At 35.7% G+C, this 13,885-nt stretch overlaps 1 protein-coding gene across 4 annotated transcripts in view; it reads left to right on the top strand.

The window, feature by feature from the left end:
- The window catches only part of Ahi1 (Abelson helper integration site 1), a 145,984-nt gene that overhangs the window by 46,677 nt on the left and 85,422 nt on the right, over positions 1–13,885 (top strand). For 2 of the 4 annotated variants that reach the window (XM_026786100.1, XM_026786098.1), the window contains exons 15-16: positions 1,670–1,810; positions 11,559–11,755. In XM_026786100.1, the coding sequence (XP_026641901.1) occupies positions 1,670–1,810; positions 11,559–11,755 (338 nt within the window). Of the gene's footprint in view, positions 1–1,669; positions 1,811–11,555; positions 11,756–13,885 lie in introns of all 4 variants that reach the window. The other 2 variants (XM_026786099.1, XM_005360958.3) reach the window with 1 other exon arrangement.

The following is a 13,885-nucleotide window of genomic DNA, read 5'->3' as shown; positions in this document are numbered from 1 at the left end:
CTGAGCCATCTCTCTGGCCCAGTTTTTTGTATTCTTAAGAAAAATATGCCTTTGTGTTTTAAATCTGACTTGGTGTTTTAAAATCGGGTAGTATATTTGTTACTTTTCTCATCACGGTAACAAAACCCCTGAAAGAAGCGATGTAAGGAAGGAGCGGTGTGCTTTTAGCTCGCAGCTCCGGGGATGGAACATCAGTGGTGAGGAGCATACTGGCGGGAGCAGGAGTTTACTGCTCACGTGAGCGAGTTGGAAGCAGAGAGTCAGGGGCTGAGGGAATAGTTCAGTAAATAAAAAAAAGTGTTTGCCATGTAAGTGTGGGGATATAGTTTGAATCCCCAGAAACCATGTAAACCCAGAATCAGTGACACCTATCTGTATCCCAGCATTCCTATGGCAAAAGGGAGGCAGAGGTGGAAAAAAATACCAGAAGCTCTTGGACCAGTTAGTCTGGCCTCTGAAGAGGCAAGCAAAACATTCTTTCTCAAATAAGATATAAGGTGAGGACACCCCCCCCACACACACACAGAGGGAGAGGGAGAAGAAGAGAGGGAGGGGGGACTGACTAGTGACCAGGAAATAGGACGACTAGAAAACTTGGGGGGACTGACTAGTGGACAGGAAATAGGACTACTAGAAAACTTGGGGGGTGACTAGTGAACAGGAAATAGGACGACTAGAAAACTGGGGGGGGTGACTAGTGGACAGGAAATAGGACGACTAGAAAACTTCAAGGCCCATCCTCAGTGCCGCCTCTTCCACCTCTTCTTCCTCCACCTCCTCCTCCCCTCCTCTACGTCCTTTTCCACCTAAAGGTTTCAGAACCTTCAAAAGCAGTACCAGCTGGAAGCCAAGTACTCAAATATTCAAATACACGAGCTCACAGGGAAGGTTTTAATCAGTCCACAACAGATAGCTTTTGATTAAATTCATTTGTATTCTAAATACATATTAAATTTGTTCTTGATTGCTTTAATGTCTTTGTAAATTTAGAATTTCACATTATAAATCCAGATTTATTCTTTCTGTACCAATAAGATAGTGCAGATGCTTGAAAAGTATCTCATGAATATTGTAATACAAAACACAGAACACGGTAAGCTGAATTGTAAGTGGGTAGATAGGTGGGTGAGCACTGATGATTTCTGGTGCCTTTTGACTTCTGGCTGATTTCCTAGGTTTTAGTGACTTCTGTTTGTGTCTACTAGCTCTAGACTTAAGACAGACCTTTCAATCAGTTAACATCTCAGTCTCTAGGAAAAAAAGTAAAACAGAAAAATTGAGCCCTTGCCAATTCTTCCCTGTCTAGAGAATTTCTTCAACTACAGAGTTTTATGATCCCTCCCCAGTTTTGCCAAATTCTTTGTTACTTAGAGTTTTCTCACTTTTCTCAGGTCTCTCTCAGGCATACATACCTGTTCCCATCAGAACACTTCATGTGTGTTTTGTTTCCCCCAAAATTGAAAAGTTTGGATTAAAACGCAGAAAGAAGCCAATAAAATGCAAAATAGAGATAATTATTCATCACAGTGGTGCTCAACACCTACAAGTATTTGAGCTTTTTATGCAAATAATGTGAGCCTCATGTTGTATTTTCATATAAGGTATAGAATAATCTTGGAATGAGAAATATGTGACATAGTACAAGCGGTTGCATTTCTTTCCTCTTTAGGAGAACAAGTAGCAATGTATTCAGACCTGCCATTCAAGTCAACTATTCGAGACATATCCTACCATCCGTTTGAAAATATGGTTGCATTTTGTGCATTTGGGCAGAGTGAGCCAGTTCTTCTTTATGTTTATGATTTCCATGGTAAGTCCACTGCCTATGCAAATGATGTAATGGTTACTTTTATAATGGACCAGATAGCATGAGCACTATAAAATTTATTAGCAGTTCTTTCAATTAATATAGTCTTTTTGACTATACTATACAAAAGAGCCAAAAAGATGGCATAGGTTAATTATAAAATTATTTGGATTTATATTGTTTTTTTAAATATTTACTTTCTGTCCTGAAATTAGGATTTTGCTTTTCTAATTGCACGATATTTCTCAGAAATATTTTATAACCTTCATATATTAATTGTAAAAAATAAAAAAGTCTTTATTATTTTCTTTGCTTTAATTTGACTATGATATAACATCATTCAGTATTTTGATAAGCTAGAGTGATATATATAATACTTATATACATGGAAGTATACAATTGTGTGGGTGTTATTAATGTAAAGCTGTAATCATACTTTAGTGAAATATGTTGAATTATCTAAGGCTATGATACATGTGATTAGACAATTGAGCTGGTATAAACCTGAAGGTTTTGTTCGTGGTACAGATTATAGTATACATTTTCCAATAAATTATCTTAAAAATGAATGCAGGAAATGAAGGTTTTTCTCTTAGTGATCCTTATAGAGAAGAAATGATTTTTGCATTCATATTCAAGTTTAGGAACTGGTGAGGCTAGTGATAAGCTGTCAGGCAATGAGTACCATTAAGGTATTACTAGCAGCTGTTAGCAAAGTTGTGCTGCCCTGTTACAGAGAAGGCCAATAGGTTTCTCAGGTCAGCCAGTGGCCAAAGCTGGCATCTCGCTCTAAGAAGTATCCTGAAACAGTTGCCTGCCCATTCTAGCTTTCCCATGGACTGAAGAGTTGCCCCTAATTACTATAGGATTGGAACTACTGTCCACAAAAAGAGAGCACAGTTATTGCCTCAGACTCTTAGGCGATTTCACAACCATCTTCATTCAGTTTATAATTTGTTTTTTAGACTTTTGAAATTTCACTGTGAAGATTAGTTAAGTTCCGCTCTGTTTTTGTCTTCAAGTAGCTTCCCTCTCTTCATTGCTAGAAGACTTCCTTGGCTCAGAAAGAAGGAGGTGCTTTAGCTGGACTGTAGCATGGATCTCAGGGCCTGTTCTGCTCACTTCTGTGACCTTAGCTACTGCCTCCTGCCTTTCTGACCCTCCACTCTTTCATCTCTTGAAAGACTTCTAGTAATAGTGCCCCCTCCCAAAGAGAGCTCTAAGGACTCCGAGACACTGGCTGTAACGGAGCCCCATAAAGTGAGATGCACTCTAGTTGAAGAAACCAAAATTAATATTCGTGTTTCTGCTCATCCAGCAGTAGCCACGGAACTTTACAGGAATTTATGCTTTAACAGCCAGCAGCATCTCTCTGTGGAATGGAATTGGAAAAGACAATCTTCCCCTTTACTCTGTTAGTCATTCTTTTCTATTATTAACCCACATGCCAGCCCAGCCCAAGTGTATCCACATTGTCTTTGACTACAAAAGGAAGGGTTTGGGCAAGCATCTCAGAATGATGATATCTGAGAAACAGCATCTGACAGCAGTTAGTTTATGCAGCATATTTAAAGCACAGTTTTGATATACTACACCTTTACAAAAAGAATTTAAGCTGAAAATGTTTCAACATATTCTCCAGACTCTTTGTTGCCTATTTTTAAAAAGGGGAAGCTTAGGAAGAAGTTAAATAACCTCAAGCCATCTAAGACTTGGTTCAGTTCTTTTGAATGGTTTAGATACAACAGAAACAAGAGTTATTTCAGTATCTGAAGGGTTTTACTCACTGAATACAGACTGCAATCAGTAGTTTATATAATCTTTACATTTTTCATTAAAATTTGGTGTTTAATTAACCTATTAGTGTTTTACACTATACTTTATTTCTTAACAAAGGTATTTTGCTCAAAATATATTTTCTGAGAATGAAGTTCATATGTGGTTTTACTAAGTTTTAATGATACACAGTTCAAAAGAAACAGAATGGCTAGGTTACTTTAAAATAGCTTCTGAAATTTTCAAGGAAAAAGAAGCAGTTCATTTTTTTTTTTTGTAAGTTAAATAAGCCCCAAGTGAGACCAGAGTGGTAGCTGAATGTGTCACCTTCTTTCAGTTCTAGCAGAACCTGCGAAGAGTCAGCAGGAGTCTTTCCCTGCAGAGCATATGTTCAGCTTGTGGTCTTTTGAGTCTTTCATTCTACTGACTTTTTGCTTTTTTTTTTTTGGGTAAGAAATATGATTTTTACTTTCAGAAGGCAGTCTTATTTGCCTGGTGTTGAAAGGGTTAATCATCTAGTGATACAAAGTTTAGTCACAGGGTACCACAAATAATGTACACTGAGGATTCCCATAACAAAGTGCTGGGCAGAGAAACGGTTTCTGCTGAATTAACTTTATGAAGCCAGACTTTAGCAATAAATGTTTTGTTATTAAACATTGTTTGTCTACTTATATCTCTGTAATGTCACTACATATTTAAGAATTAATTATAGTGCCTACATAGCACTGTGTTTTAACAACTTTGTGTGTGTGTGTTTAAATTGTTCACAATGGTTTTATAACATAAATGTTGTTTTCAAACTATATCACAGGATATAGGAGTTGAATCAACATAGACTGTTCTTAAAATCTGGACTCTTATTTGCCCACTAAATTTACTTACTAGCAAATGACCTAATGAATTCACTTTGAATATTAAAACTTTTCTATATAGTATCAGTTTCTCTGTGGGATATGTAATTTTTATGGCATTTTTATACCTTGTAGGAAACAAAAATATAGACTTGTTTGTTTGTTTATTACTAGTACCTAGCCTGAATAGTGACATATACTGACTGTTCATGCAGTTTTGTAAGTAGGGTCAAGTCTGTTTGACAAACTCTGATTATTGTTATTCCTAGGTAAGGAGCCTGAGTTCTCACTAGGTGGCAGTGTCTCCTCTAAAGGACTGTAATACTGTCTTTCTAAGGCAGTAGGAACCTTTTGAAGTTTTAGATACGCTATAAAACCAGAAATCAGACTCAGATTTTCCTGCTCACTGCTAGCCTTCATTCTTTTTACATAATTGGTTAAAGTACTGGAAAAACTTTAGTCAAACTGAAAGACCATTCCTACAGTTGTAGAATTTCAGAAGTAGAATTTGTATTCATCAGTGATCTGCATTGTCACTGTGGTGGCTTTATTTTTCACTCCATGGAACGCTTTCCCATAGTGCAGGAAATACACACCTTTTAGTTCGTAAAATTTGTTATAGCTGAGCACGGGTACATGCCTGAAATTGTAGCACTTGGCAGATAGAGACAGGAAGATTATGACTTCTAGGTCATCCTGAGGCACATAGAACATTCAAGGCTGGCCTGTGCTGGAAGAGACCCCATCTGTCAAGCTGATAATTGCCTATAGTGTTTATAAAGTACTAAGTTTAGCATAGTTCCTGTTCAGTACATGTTTGCATTAAAAGTTAAAATTCTTATGCAATAGAATTATTTATTAAATTTTATGAAAATATAGAAAGACATCATTAGTAAAATTGATATCATGTGCTTTCTTATAGAATACTTCCAAAATACTTGAAAAAGATTGTCACCTTTTTGCAGATAGCGAAACTCAAGCCACAGAAGAATGAAGAAATAGTTCTTGGTACAGCTACCATTTGGTTCTAGGCTATCTGGCTGTTGTCTTCATGATAAGATATTCATATCTAGGTGATAGGAATTTAATAGCCACAGCTTATTATCATTTATGCATCTAAATCAGGCTCAGATATTATAATTCTCATGTTTTTATGAAATTTTACCAGATAGGACCGATTATAGGATGGGATTTTAAATATTTATTTTTAGCCTAGTAGAAGACATTAAAAATTAAATCTGCCACATTTTAAGGCCTGTTGAAGGTGCTTTATTGTATTCTGAAGTATTTATTATTTCTCATATAATGGATTCTTGGCTTTTAAAGTCAGTAACATTCAATGACTTTCAATTCAAGGAAATATGAAAAACTTATCAACATGATGGTCTTGAGCATCAACAAGAACTATGAATTCTTCCCTGGGCCTTTTTTATGCTTAACTGGGTGCCTTGTAAAGTACAGCAGAGGGGCTCCGATGTGACCAGGGCTGACAGCAGCCTTGTTCAACCCTCAGCAAATGTATGTGTGCATCTTTTTCTAAGCTGTGGAGTGAAACTAATGCACACTCAGTCTTACCCCATATTTCCCCAGACGATACAGTGAGACTATAAAGCAAGGCATGAGCTTAGGAACTGACAAAGGTCATGGCCCAGGCTTCAGTAGGCAAAGCTGGTGGTTTTTCTATAGTGGCCCATGTCACACACTTCCAGCTGCGCAGTATAGTGTGGCTAGGAAGACAACAGGAAGGAGCAGCACTTACTGCAGGGCATTTGTAGGCAGCCTGTGGAGACAAGCTGTAAGCATTTCATGGTCCTAACATTCTTTTAAGTAAATAACAGTTGCCACCTTCATGTTCCTGACACCTTGTCCCTTCCTCTGCAGTGCCACTTAGCTCCCTGCAGTAACTGGTTCACCTCCAAGAGGTTTGAACCCCAAAAGGAGTCTGTGTTCTCCAAGCCTGCTTTAGTGCATGTGTGTGGGCATTTTTTAAAAAGGGATGAAAGGGTGAGGATGAAAATATTAAAAGTATGAGCTTTAAACATAGCAGGTTATTTCAGAGCTGAGTCTTAAACGGACAGAATTGATTAGCACAAAGAAAAAAATGTAATAAAATAGAAAAACAGGGCTATCTAATTGCAACATGATCTCTAACTGGAGCCTAAAAGTAACTTGGAAGCCTCCAGATTATTACAAGCATAGAGCTTGAAGGAAAATCCAAAAGTTATCTATTACCAGCTCTTTTACACTGAAAACTGAATGTCTTAAGCAGTTGTGTTCATCGGTGTTTGTGTGGTATGGGGACTGAAGCACTCACAAGCAGCAACTGTATGTAGTCTGAGAAAGTACACTTTGTGAATACTTCTGCAGACTGTGATGGTCCTCGTCAAGGAACAGAGGATGCTGACTTGGTGTACAGTCAGGTATTGAAATGACTGCCTGAAGTCCAGCTTTTTATATAAAATGTTAACAGGGCTTCATAGGTATTTGGAGTTTTGCTATTTTACTCCATTTAAATAGTTTAATACCATTGTTAAATATATCTACTTTGAAAAAATTGAAAGACATGTTTAGTCAGTGCGTTTTGCTATTTTTATCAGTTTAAAATCTTCTTTGAAAGAGAAAAGTTAATACATATTTAGTATATCATAATACTTAGGAAAAATGGCTTAACGAAAAGAAAAAGAGAAAAAATAGTTAAATCCCGTTAACTTGTTAGTGATACCAGTATGTGTACTTCTTGGCCATCCTTGTGACTGCTTCTCAGAGGGTGAAACTGTGGTTGGCAAAAACAGAATCTCAGGAAATGTAGTAAGTTAGAATGGCAGGCTCTTCTTAGATGTAGCTTTACATACAGCAAGAAGATAATTGAAGGTTGATAGCACAATTTTCAAAACAGAGAAGGCAGAGATCATCAAACATGCTGTTCATTGACTTCTCAGCTCTAGAGGCAGGCCTTCCAAGTGCCGGCACGTGGAGCACTACTCTTTAGTCTTTTTCTACAGCTTTGTAGTTCCTCATTTTTTAAAGCTATCTTTGAATAACTGAAGGTGAAGTAAATGTTCTTGTTACTCTGGAATAATTTAAAAATATACACAAAAAAGTGGAGTCAAATGGAAAAAAGAAAAAGTTGATGTGCAGTGGCAACCCTTGCACTTATGGACAGAAAATTGGTACTGAGGAATTGTCATTGACAGTTGGAATAGTCAGCAGGCCTGCTCCCAGGGCCCTGTCCTCTAGAACTCATCCAGCATGGTCTGAAGAGAGAACTCTAGGTATTAGCTGGCTCTTATCTTCAGTTTGCATAGATGAAGTTGTGTATGGATATCAAAATATGTATTTTCTACAGGCACAATATCTCATAGATAACTTTTACTTTAAAAGGCCCCATGTTTTATGCTCATGCTATTTTATGTTATTTCATGTTATTTTAGAATCTGGCTGATGCTTCATGCCTTTAAAACCAGTACCCAAAGAGGCAGAGGCAGACAAGTTTATGTGAATTTTGAACACACCTGGTCTACATAGCAAGTTCTAGGACAGCTAAGGCTACATAGAGAGATCCTTTCTCAAACACACACACATACTTTTAAACCTACTTTATATTATTTTATGGCATAACTGTACTTGATAATCAGTGGTGATATTCCATGATATTCCATTTTATCTCTCTCTCTCACCAACACACACATCAATAATTTATTTAAATAATTTAGACAGTAATTGTGGTATATGTTTAACTGTATACCTTTCTTACCCATTTTTTCCTTAGGAAAAATTGTCTAGAAGTACATCAGTCAGTTAGACAGGAAAAAAGGCATATTTTATTTGCATTTTTACTACTGTTTTCTTCTTTGTTAGCTGTTTGCTACATAGTTCTTCTTTTGCAGTGTTCTATAGTTCTGTTTTCCTGTTAGATTATTCATTTTAACTGGATTGTTGTTGGTCCTGTCCTCATATCAAAAGCAGTTACCCACTTTGATCTTTGTTGTGCCATTTGCCTGTGTGTGTGTGTCTGTGTGTGTGTGTGTATACAGCTTTATTGGGATCATTTACATACAATATACTGTCTGGATTTTAAATATATGCTTTGATAATTTATGTACTTGCAAGGCCATCACCTCAAGTCAAAACAATGAGCACACCTACCATTCTTGAGTTGCTTTCTGCCCCATTTTAATTGCTTTCCTCCTCTTCTCATTCCTTGAAAGCACTCTGGGCTGGTTTCCATGTTCCAGAATTGTTTTTAATAAATGATGCTGTATATTCCTTGAATTCTTTTAAGTCTGGCTTTTTCATTCTTAATTATTTGAATTTCATTTATGTTTTACCATTTATCAATAGCTCATACTTTTAATTGCCTGCTATTGCTCCATTCTAGAGGGTCACGACAGTCTGTGCATCTGTTGTCTATTGATGCTCTTCTGCTTATGTGCAGCTTTTAGCCACTATGAAGAAAGCTGCTGCGTTTATAAGTTTTTATTTTGAAAAATGCTTTCATTTTCCTCATGTAAGTTCATAAAAATGAAAGGTCAGAATAATATTGCAGATGCTTTTTCTTAAGCCATTAGGCATGGCAGTGTACACCTGTAATCTCATTACTCAGGAGATGGAGGCAGGCAGGTAGTGAGTTCAAAGCCAGCCTCCACTATACAGAGACTGTCTCATTGAAAAGCAAAAATCACATTTCCCCTTGAAGTGTTCCAGCTTCTTCAGATCCTTGCCAAATCTGACATGGCAGGTCTTTGTCATTTTAGCCAATCTGATTGACAGGCTTGCTGCTATGCCCTAGTTCTGATCTGCGCATCCCTGCTGACTGGTGATGCCGACTGCTTTCTTAGGTGCCTGTCTGCCCTCGTTGGAGATTCTTCAGTATCTGTTTACATTGGTGACCATGTTTTGTTTTGTTTAAGTTGGCTTCTTTTTTTTTTCAGTTTTGATTTGAGAGTTCTCTATGCAAATGCTCTCTAGCATATGATTCAGATATTCTTCCCAGTGCTTGTCCTGTCTTCTATTTACTTAACACCTTGATCAGCAGAAGTTTGAAAATTTGAAATACAGATTATCAGTTTGTTCTTTCATGGATTTTAGTTCCGTATCTAAGAAATTTTTGCATACTCAAAGCTCCAGATTGATTTTTCTGTGTTTCATTCTATATCTTTCATAACTCTATGTTTTCTGCTTGCGTCTGTGCTTCATTTTAATTTTAATACATGGCATGAAGTATGGGTCAAAGTTCATTCTTTTCACATAGAAGTGTCCAACTGTCCCAATGCCATTTGATGAAAAGTTTGTCTTTCACAGTCACCTTTACTGCTTGTCTCTATATGCGATGGGTTCTCTGTTCTGTTGATCTGTTTACCATTATGAAAACAGCTAATTTTGTTTAGCCATCCAGTTAATTTTTGTATATTTCTTTCATGTTCTTTCATGTTCTGTAACCTAACTGAAGTACCTAGCTCTTGTGGCTTATGAGTATTTTTTGCTTGTTTGTTTGTTTGTTTTTATTTCATACAGATATTTTTTTCAGAGATACAGGCCTACTATTAAGGAGTCAATGTCTTCCTAAATTTTATTCCTTAGGTGCCTTTGTTTTTTCTCCTGTCTTATATTACATAGAAAAATATTTCTTGCAAAGAAATCTGTTCATTTTTTCCCTCATATGATTTGTTCATTATTTAGTCATTTCAAGTTCCCTTTATTCCATTTTTATCCCAAAAGATAAAAACTTATTGCCTTTCATTAGCTTTTTAATTTCTAGCCTTGTAGGACTTTATTTGTCTGAAGATTTAAATGGTTATGAAACAAAGTTGATCTTATTTTTTCATAATAATATTGATATTTCCTAACTTTTTCTGACTTACATAACCCTATAATAAATAATCTATGAAATATAATAAATCTTTTTTTGAAACATTCACACAGATGTGCACACACACATACTACCTCACGTTTCTGTTTGTAATTTTAAGAGTATACAGAATACTTGTCCATTGAGTTACTGTTTTGATTTCTTTCCTTTCATGTCATTTTTAGAAAGCCCTCCATTTCAGTATTGTATAATTAAGAAAATAGTTTTTAAATGATAACTTTATGTATTTTTCTCCTTTGAGTTAATTTTTTCAGATTTATTTATCCAGTCAAGTAAGATAGTCTATTTGAGTGCATTTTATGAACCCTAAAGTGCAGTGAAGATGCTCCTCTCATCACTGGTTACTACAGTTACCATAGTGCAGTAAAGATGTTTCTCTCATCACTGGTTACCATAGTTACCATAGTGCAGTAAAGATGTTTCTCTCATCACTGGTTACCATAGTTACCATAGCGCAATTAAGATCTTCCTCTCATCACTAATTACCATAGTAACCATAGTGATAGTGCAATGAAGATCTTCCTCCCATCACTGGTTACCATAGTTACCATAGTGCAGTGAAGATCTTCCTCTCATCACTGGTTCCCATAGTTGACCACTATTCTCAAAACACACCCACCACTCAGGCCTCTGTCTCAATCTAGGGATTTAATCCAAGACAAAAGTTATGTTCAAAAATAAAGCCAAGTATGAAAGTAATTTTTCATGCAATATCTACAACATGAAAAGTCAAACATCGTAAATATTGAGTGACAGGGGAGTGTTTTAGAATTATAATTCTTACGTATTATAAAACATTTAAAATGGTAATTATGTTATAAGTATTTGAAACCTTTTGTATTTAAATTGACAAAAATTTAAACTATACTTACATTTTGATATTTTTACATAGATGTATGTATAAAACTGGAAGAGATAAAAATGGTTTAGGCCTATGTATTTGTGAGTGAATGTTTTTATCATTTTGCATCATTAGTAAATATTTGAAATATATATGTATGTATGTAAGTATATATTAGGCTTATATCTCAATTTGGATTACCTTCAAAGATCAATTATAAATTTACTTGATGTGAAATTATAAATTTTCCTTGATTTCATATTGCCTACAAATTTTTATCTTGCCATTCTCGACACCAAGCAATTAAAATGTACTGTTCAATTTCTGGCTGTTTGTTAAATGTTATCATTTCATGGCTTAAATATTTTATTATCTTTTTGCTAATTTTAGGTTCTTTTTTCTTTTTAGTAGCCCAGCAAGAGGCTGAAATGTTCAAACGGTATAATGGGACACTCCCATTGCCTGGCATCCATCAAAGTCAGGATGCTTTATGCACCTGTCCTAAACTGCCCCCTCAAGGCTCTTTTCAGATTGATGAATTTGTCAACACTGAAAATAATTCATCAAGAAAAATTCAACTTGTGAAGCAGAGACTCGAAACTGTCACAGTATGTTTATTTTATTTGTTTGTTTGTTTGTTTATGGTAGTTGAAAATTTAAAACCATTACTTTTGCCATGCCAACAAAGATTAACATAAGGCAGGTAGTTAATTTCTTAAATTTTTTTATTCTTTGTAGTTCTTTCCAAGTAGTAGTTAGGAAGCTGTTCTTTGAAGCCTACAAATTTAAGTTTGGTCAACTATTAGGACTTGACATTTCTTTAGAGACCAGGTCAAGACATAATAAGAAAGGATCCTGAAACAAAGAATCATACCTAGCACTTGTCACACACATGCAGTTTGATTTCTTAGGAAAGGAAGAGAAGCCACCATGTGAGGCCTGTATAATAGGATCATTGAGGGTAGGGGCTATTAGGTTTAGACACTCGTCCTATGAATTCTCCCTGCCAAAACTTCTAGAGAAGTGGTTCTCAACCTTCCTAATGCTGCAACCTTTTAATACAGTTCCTCATGTTGTGGTGACCCACCAACTATAAAATTATGTTCATTGCTACTTCATACTTATAATTTTGCTACTGTTATGAATTATAATGTAAATATTTTAGAGAAAGGTTTATTGAGGGGGTCACAGGTTGAGAACCACTGTGAAATTAATTCATAAGAGAACAGATAATACTTAAACAAGATATTTCTGTCCATGCATTCAAATCCTTGTAATATCTTGCTAAAAGCTTAGGTTTGAGTGTTTCTTGAATTTCAATGTATAGCAGAGTCCTATAGCAGGCTTATTAGAGCATTAATTGCCAGGCTTTATTCCTAAATATATCTGGCTTAGTCTATCAGTTTTCATTTCTGGCAAGTTTCTAGGTGCTGGTCAGGGCACTCGCTGTTGAGGACAGTTATTCTGGTTCAATCCATAGCATATAAGAAAGTCATACAACAACTTGTCTTCACTGTAATCTCCTTGAAGGCACCTCTGATTGTTTTTAGCATATTTATATCCTGGGTCTACTCAGCTGATTTTCACAACTCAGTATAAGTAGATGGTTGAGGGGAAAACTCTAGAAATGACAGAGACATCTGGCTGCCTGGACAGTCAGAACCCAAAGTTCTTCTGTAACGTTGGGGCATCCATCATCAGCCTCACGGCCTAGAGTATCTGTCAAACTTTTCAGTGAAGTAGGAAATTTAAAGGATTGTCCCACCTATATTGGCAAGGTTTTTCAGTTGCTTTCCTCTGTGTCCTATGGAATGTCTGATAGTTTCTACTGTGAATCAGGAACCCAAAGAACCATCCTATCTTGCTTTGGCAAAGTTTAGCAGTCCTTTTCCTGTGTGTCCAGCATGTCCAGTTTATACCGCATAATGTCAAGCAGTCCAGGCAAGAGCATTTTCTAGCCCAAACGGCTAGCCTTACCACACTAAAGGCAAACTCCGTAATGAGCTTTTTCGATGCCTATAATCCTCTTTGAAGTAATTGGTGCTGCCAGGAACAGACATATGTCACTGTTGAGAAAAGTTTAAGTTCTTAAAATATTTTAAATGCTATATTATATAGGTCTTTGAAATGTTTTATGATTACCTATCTAATTGAAGTATATTTTTGTGTACCTAAAAACCTAACTAATGTGGATTAAGTTTGACTATTATAGATGACTATTAATCTGTATTTTTAATTATATATTACATTATTAAATGAGCTGCATAAACATCATACCTTAAACAAGCTTAGAAATATACATACAGCATAACAAAATTGACCTTAAACTTATATAAATAAACTAAAATCCATACCAGTATAAAATATTTTGAGATTAATAGTTGTTTTTTGAATTAAGATAGATTCAATAATCTACCTTTTCTCCCATCATTTCCACATCATATATTTCTATACTTCCCTTCTATAAAGAATCTGTTTTCTTTTTTGTCTTCCTCTTTAGGGGATAAATCAATACCCTTAATTATCTTTCCAGATTCACCATTTTGACATTTTCCCTAACTCTTTACCTTCCTATTCTCTTAATAATACACTATAAAGTGCTCATGTTGACTCTTATTGTAGCAGATGTGTAACTTTGGCACTGTAGTGGTTGGTACCCTTCTTTTATAAACAAAGCAGCTATTAACTATTTGTATTCAAAAGACAGGTTTCATAGATTTTTTTCAAGTATATATAGT

This window comes from Microtus ochrogaster, linkage group LG4 (genome assembly GCF_000317375.1).
Source record: "Microtus ochrogaster isolate Prairie Vole_2 linkage group LG4, MicOch1.0, whole genome shotgun sequence".
Classification (NCBI taxonomy): Eukaryota; Metazoa; Chordata; class Mammalia; order Rodentia; family Cricetidae; genus Microtus; species Microtus ochrogaster.
The sequence above is the reverse complement of the archived record's forward strand: the minus strand, read 5'-3'. Positions and strand labels throughout refer to the sequence as shown.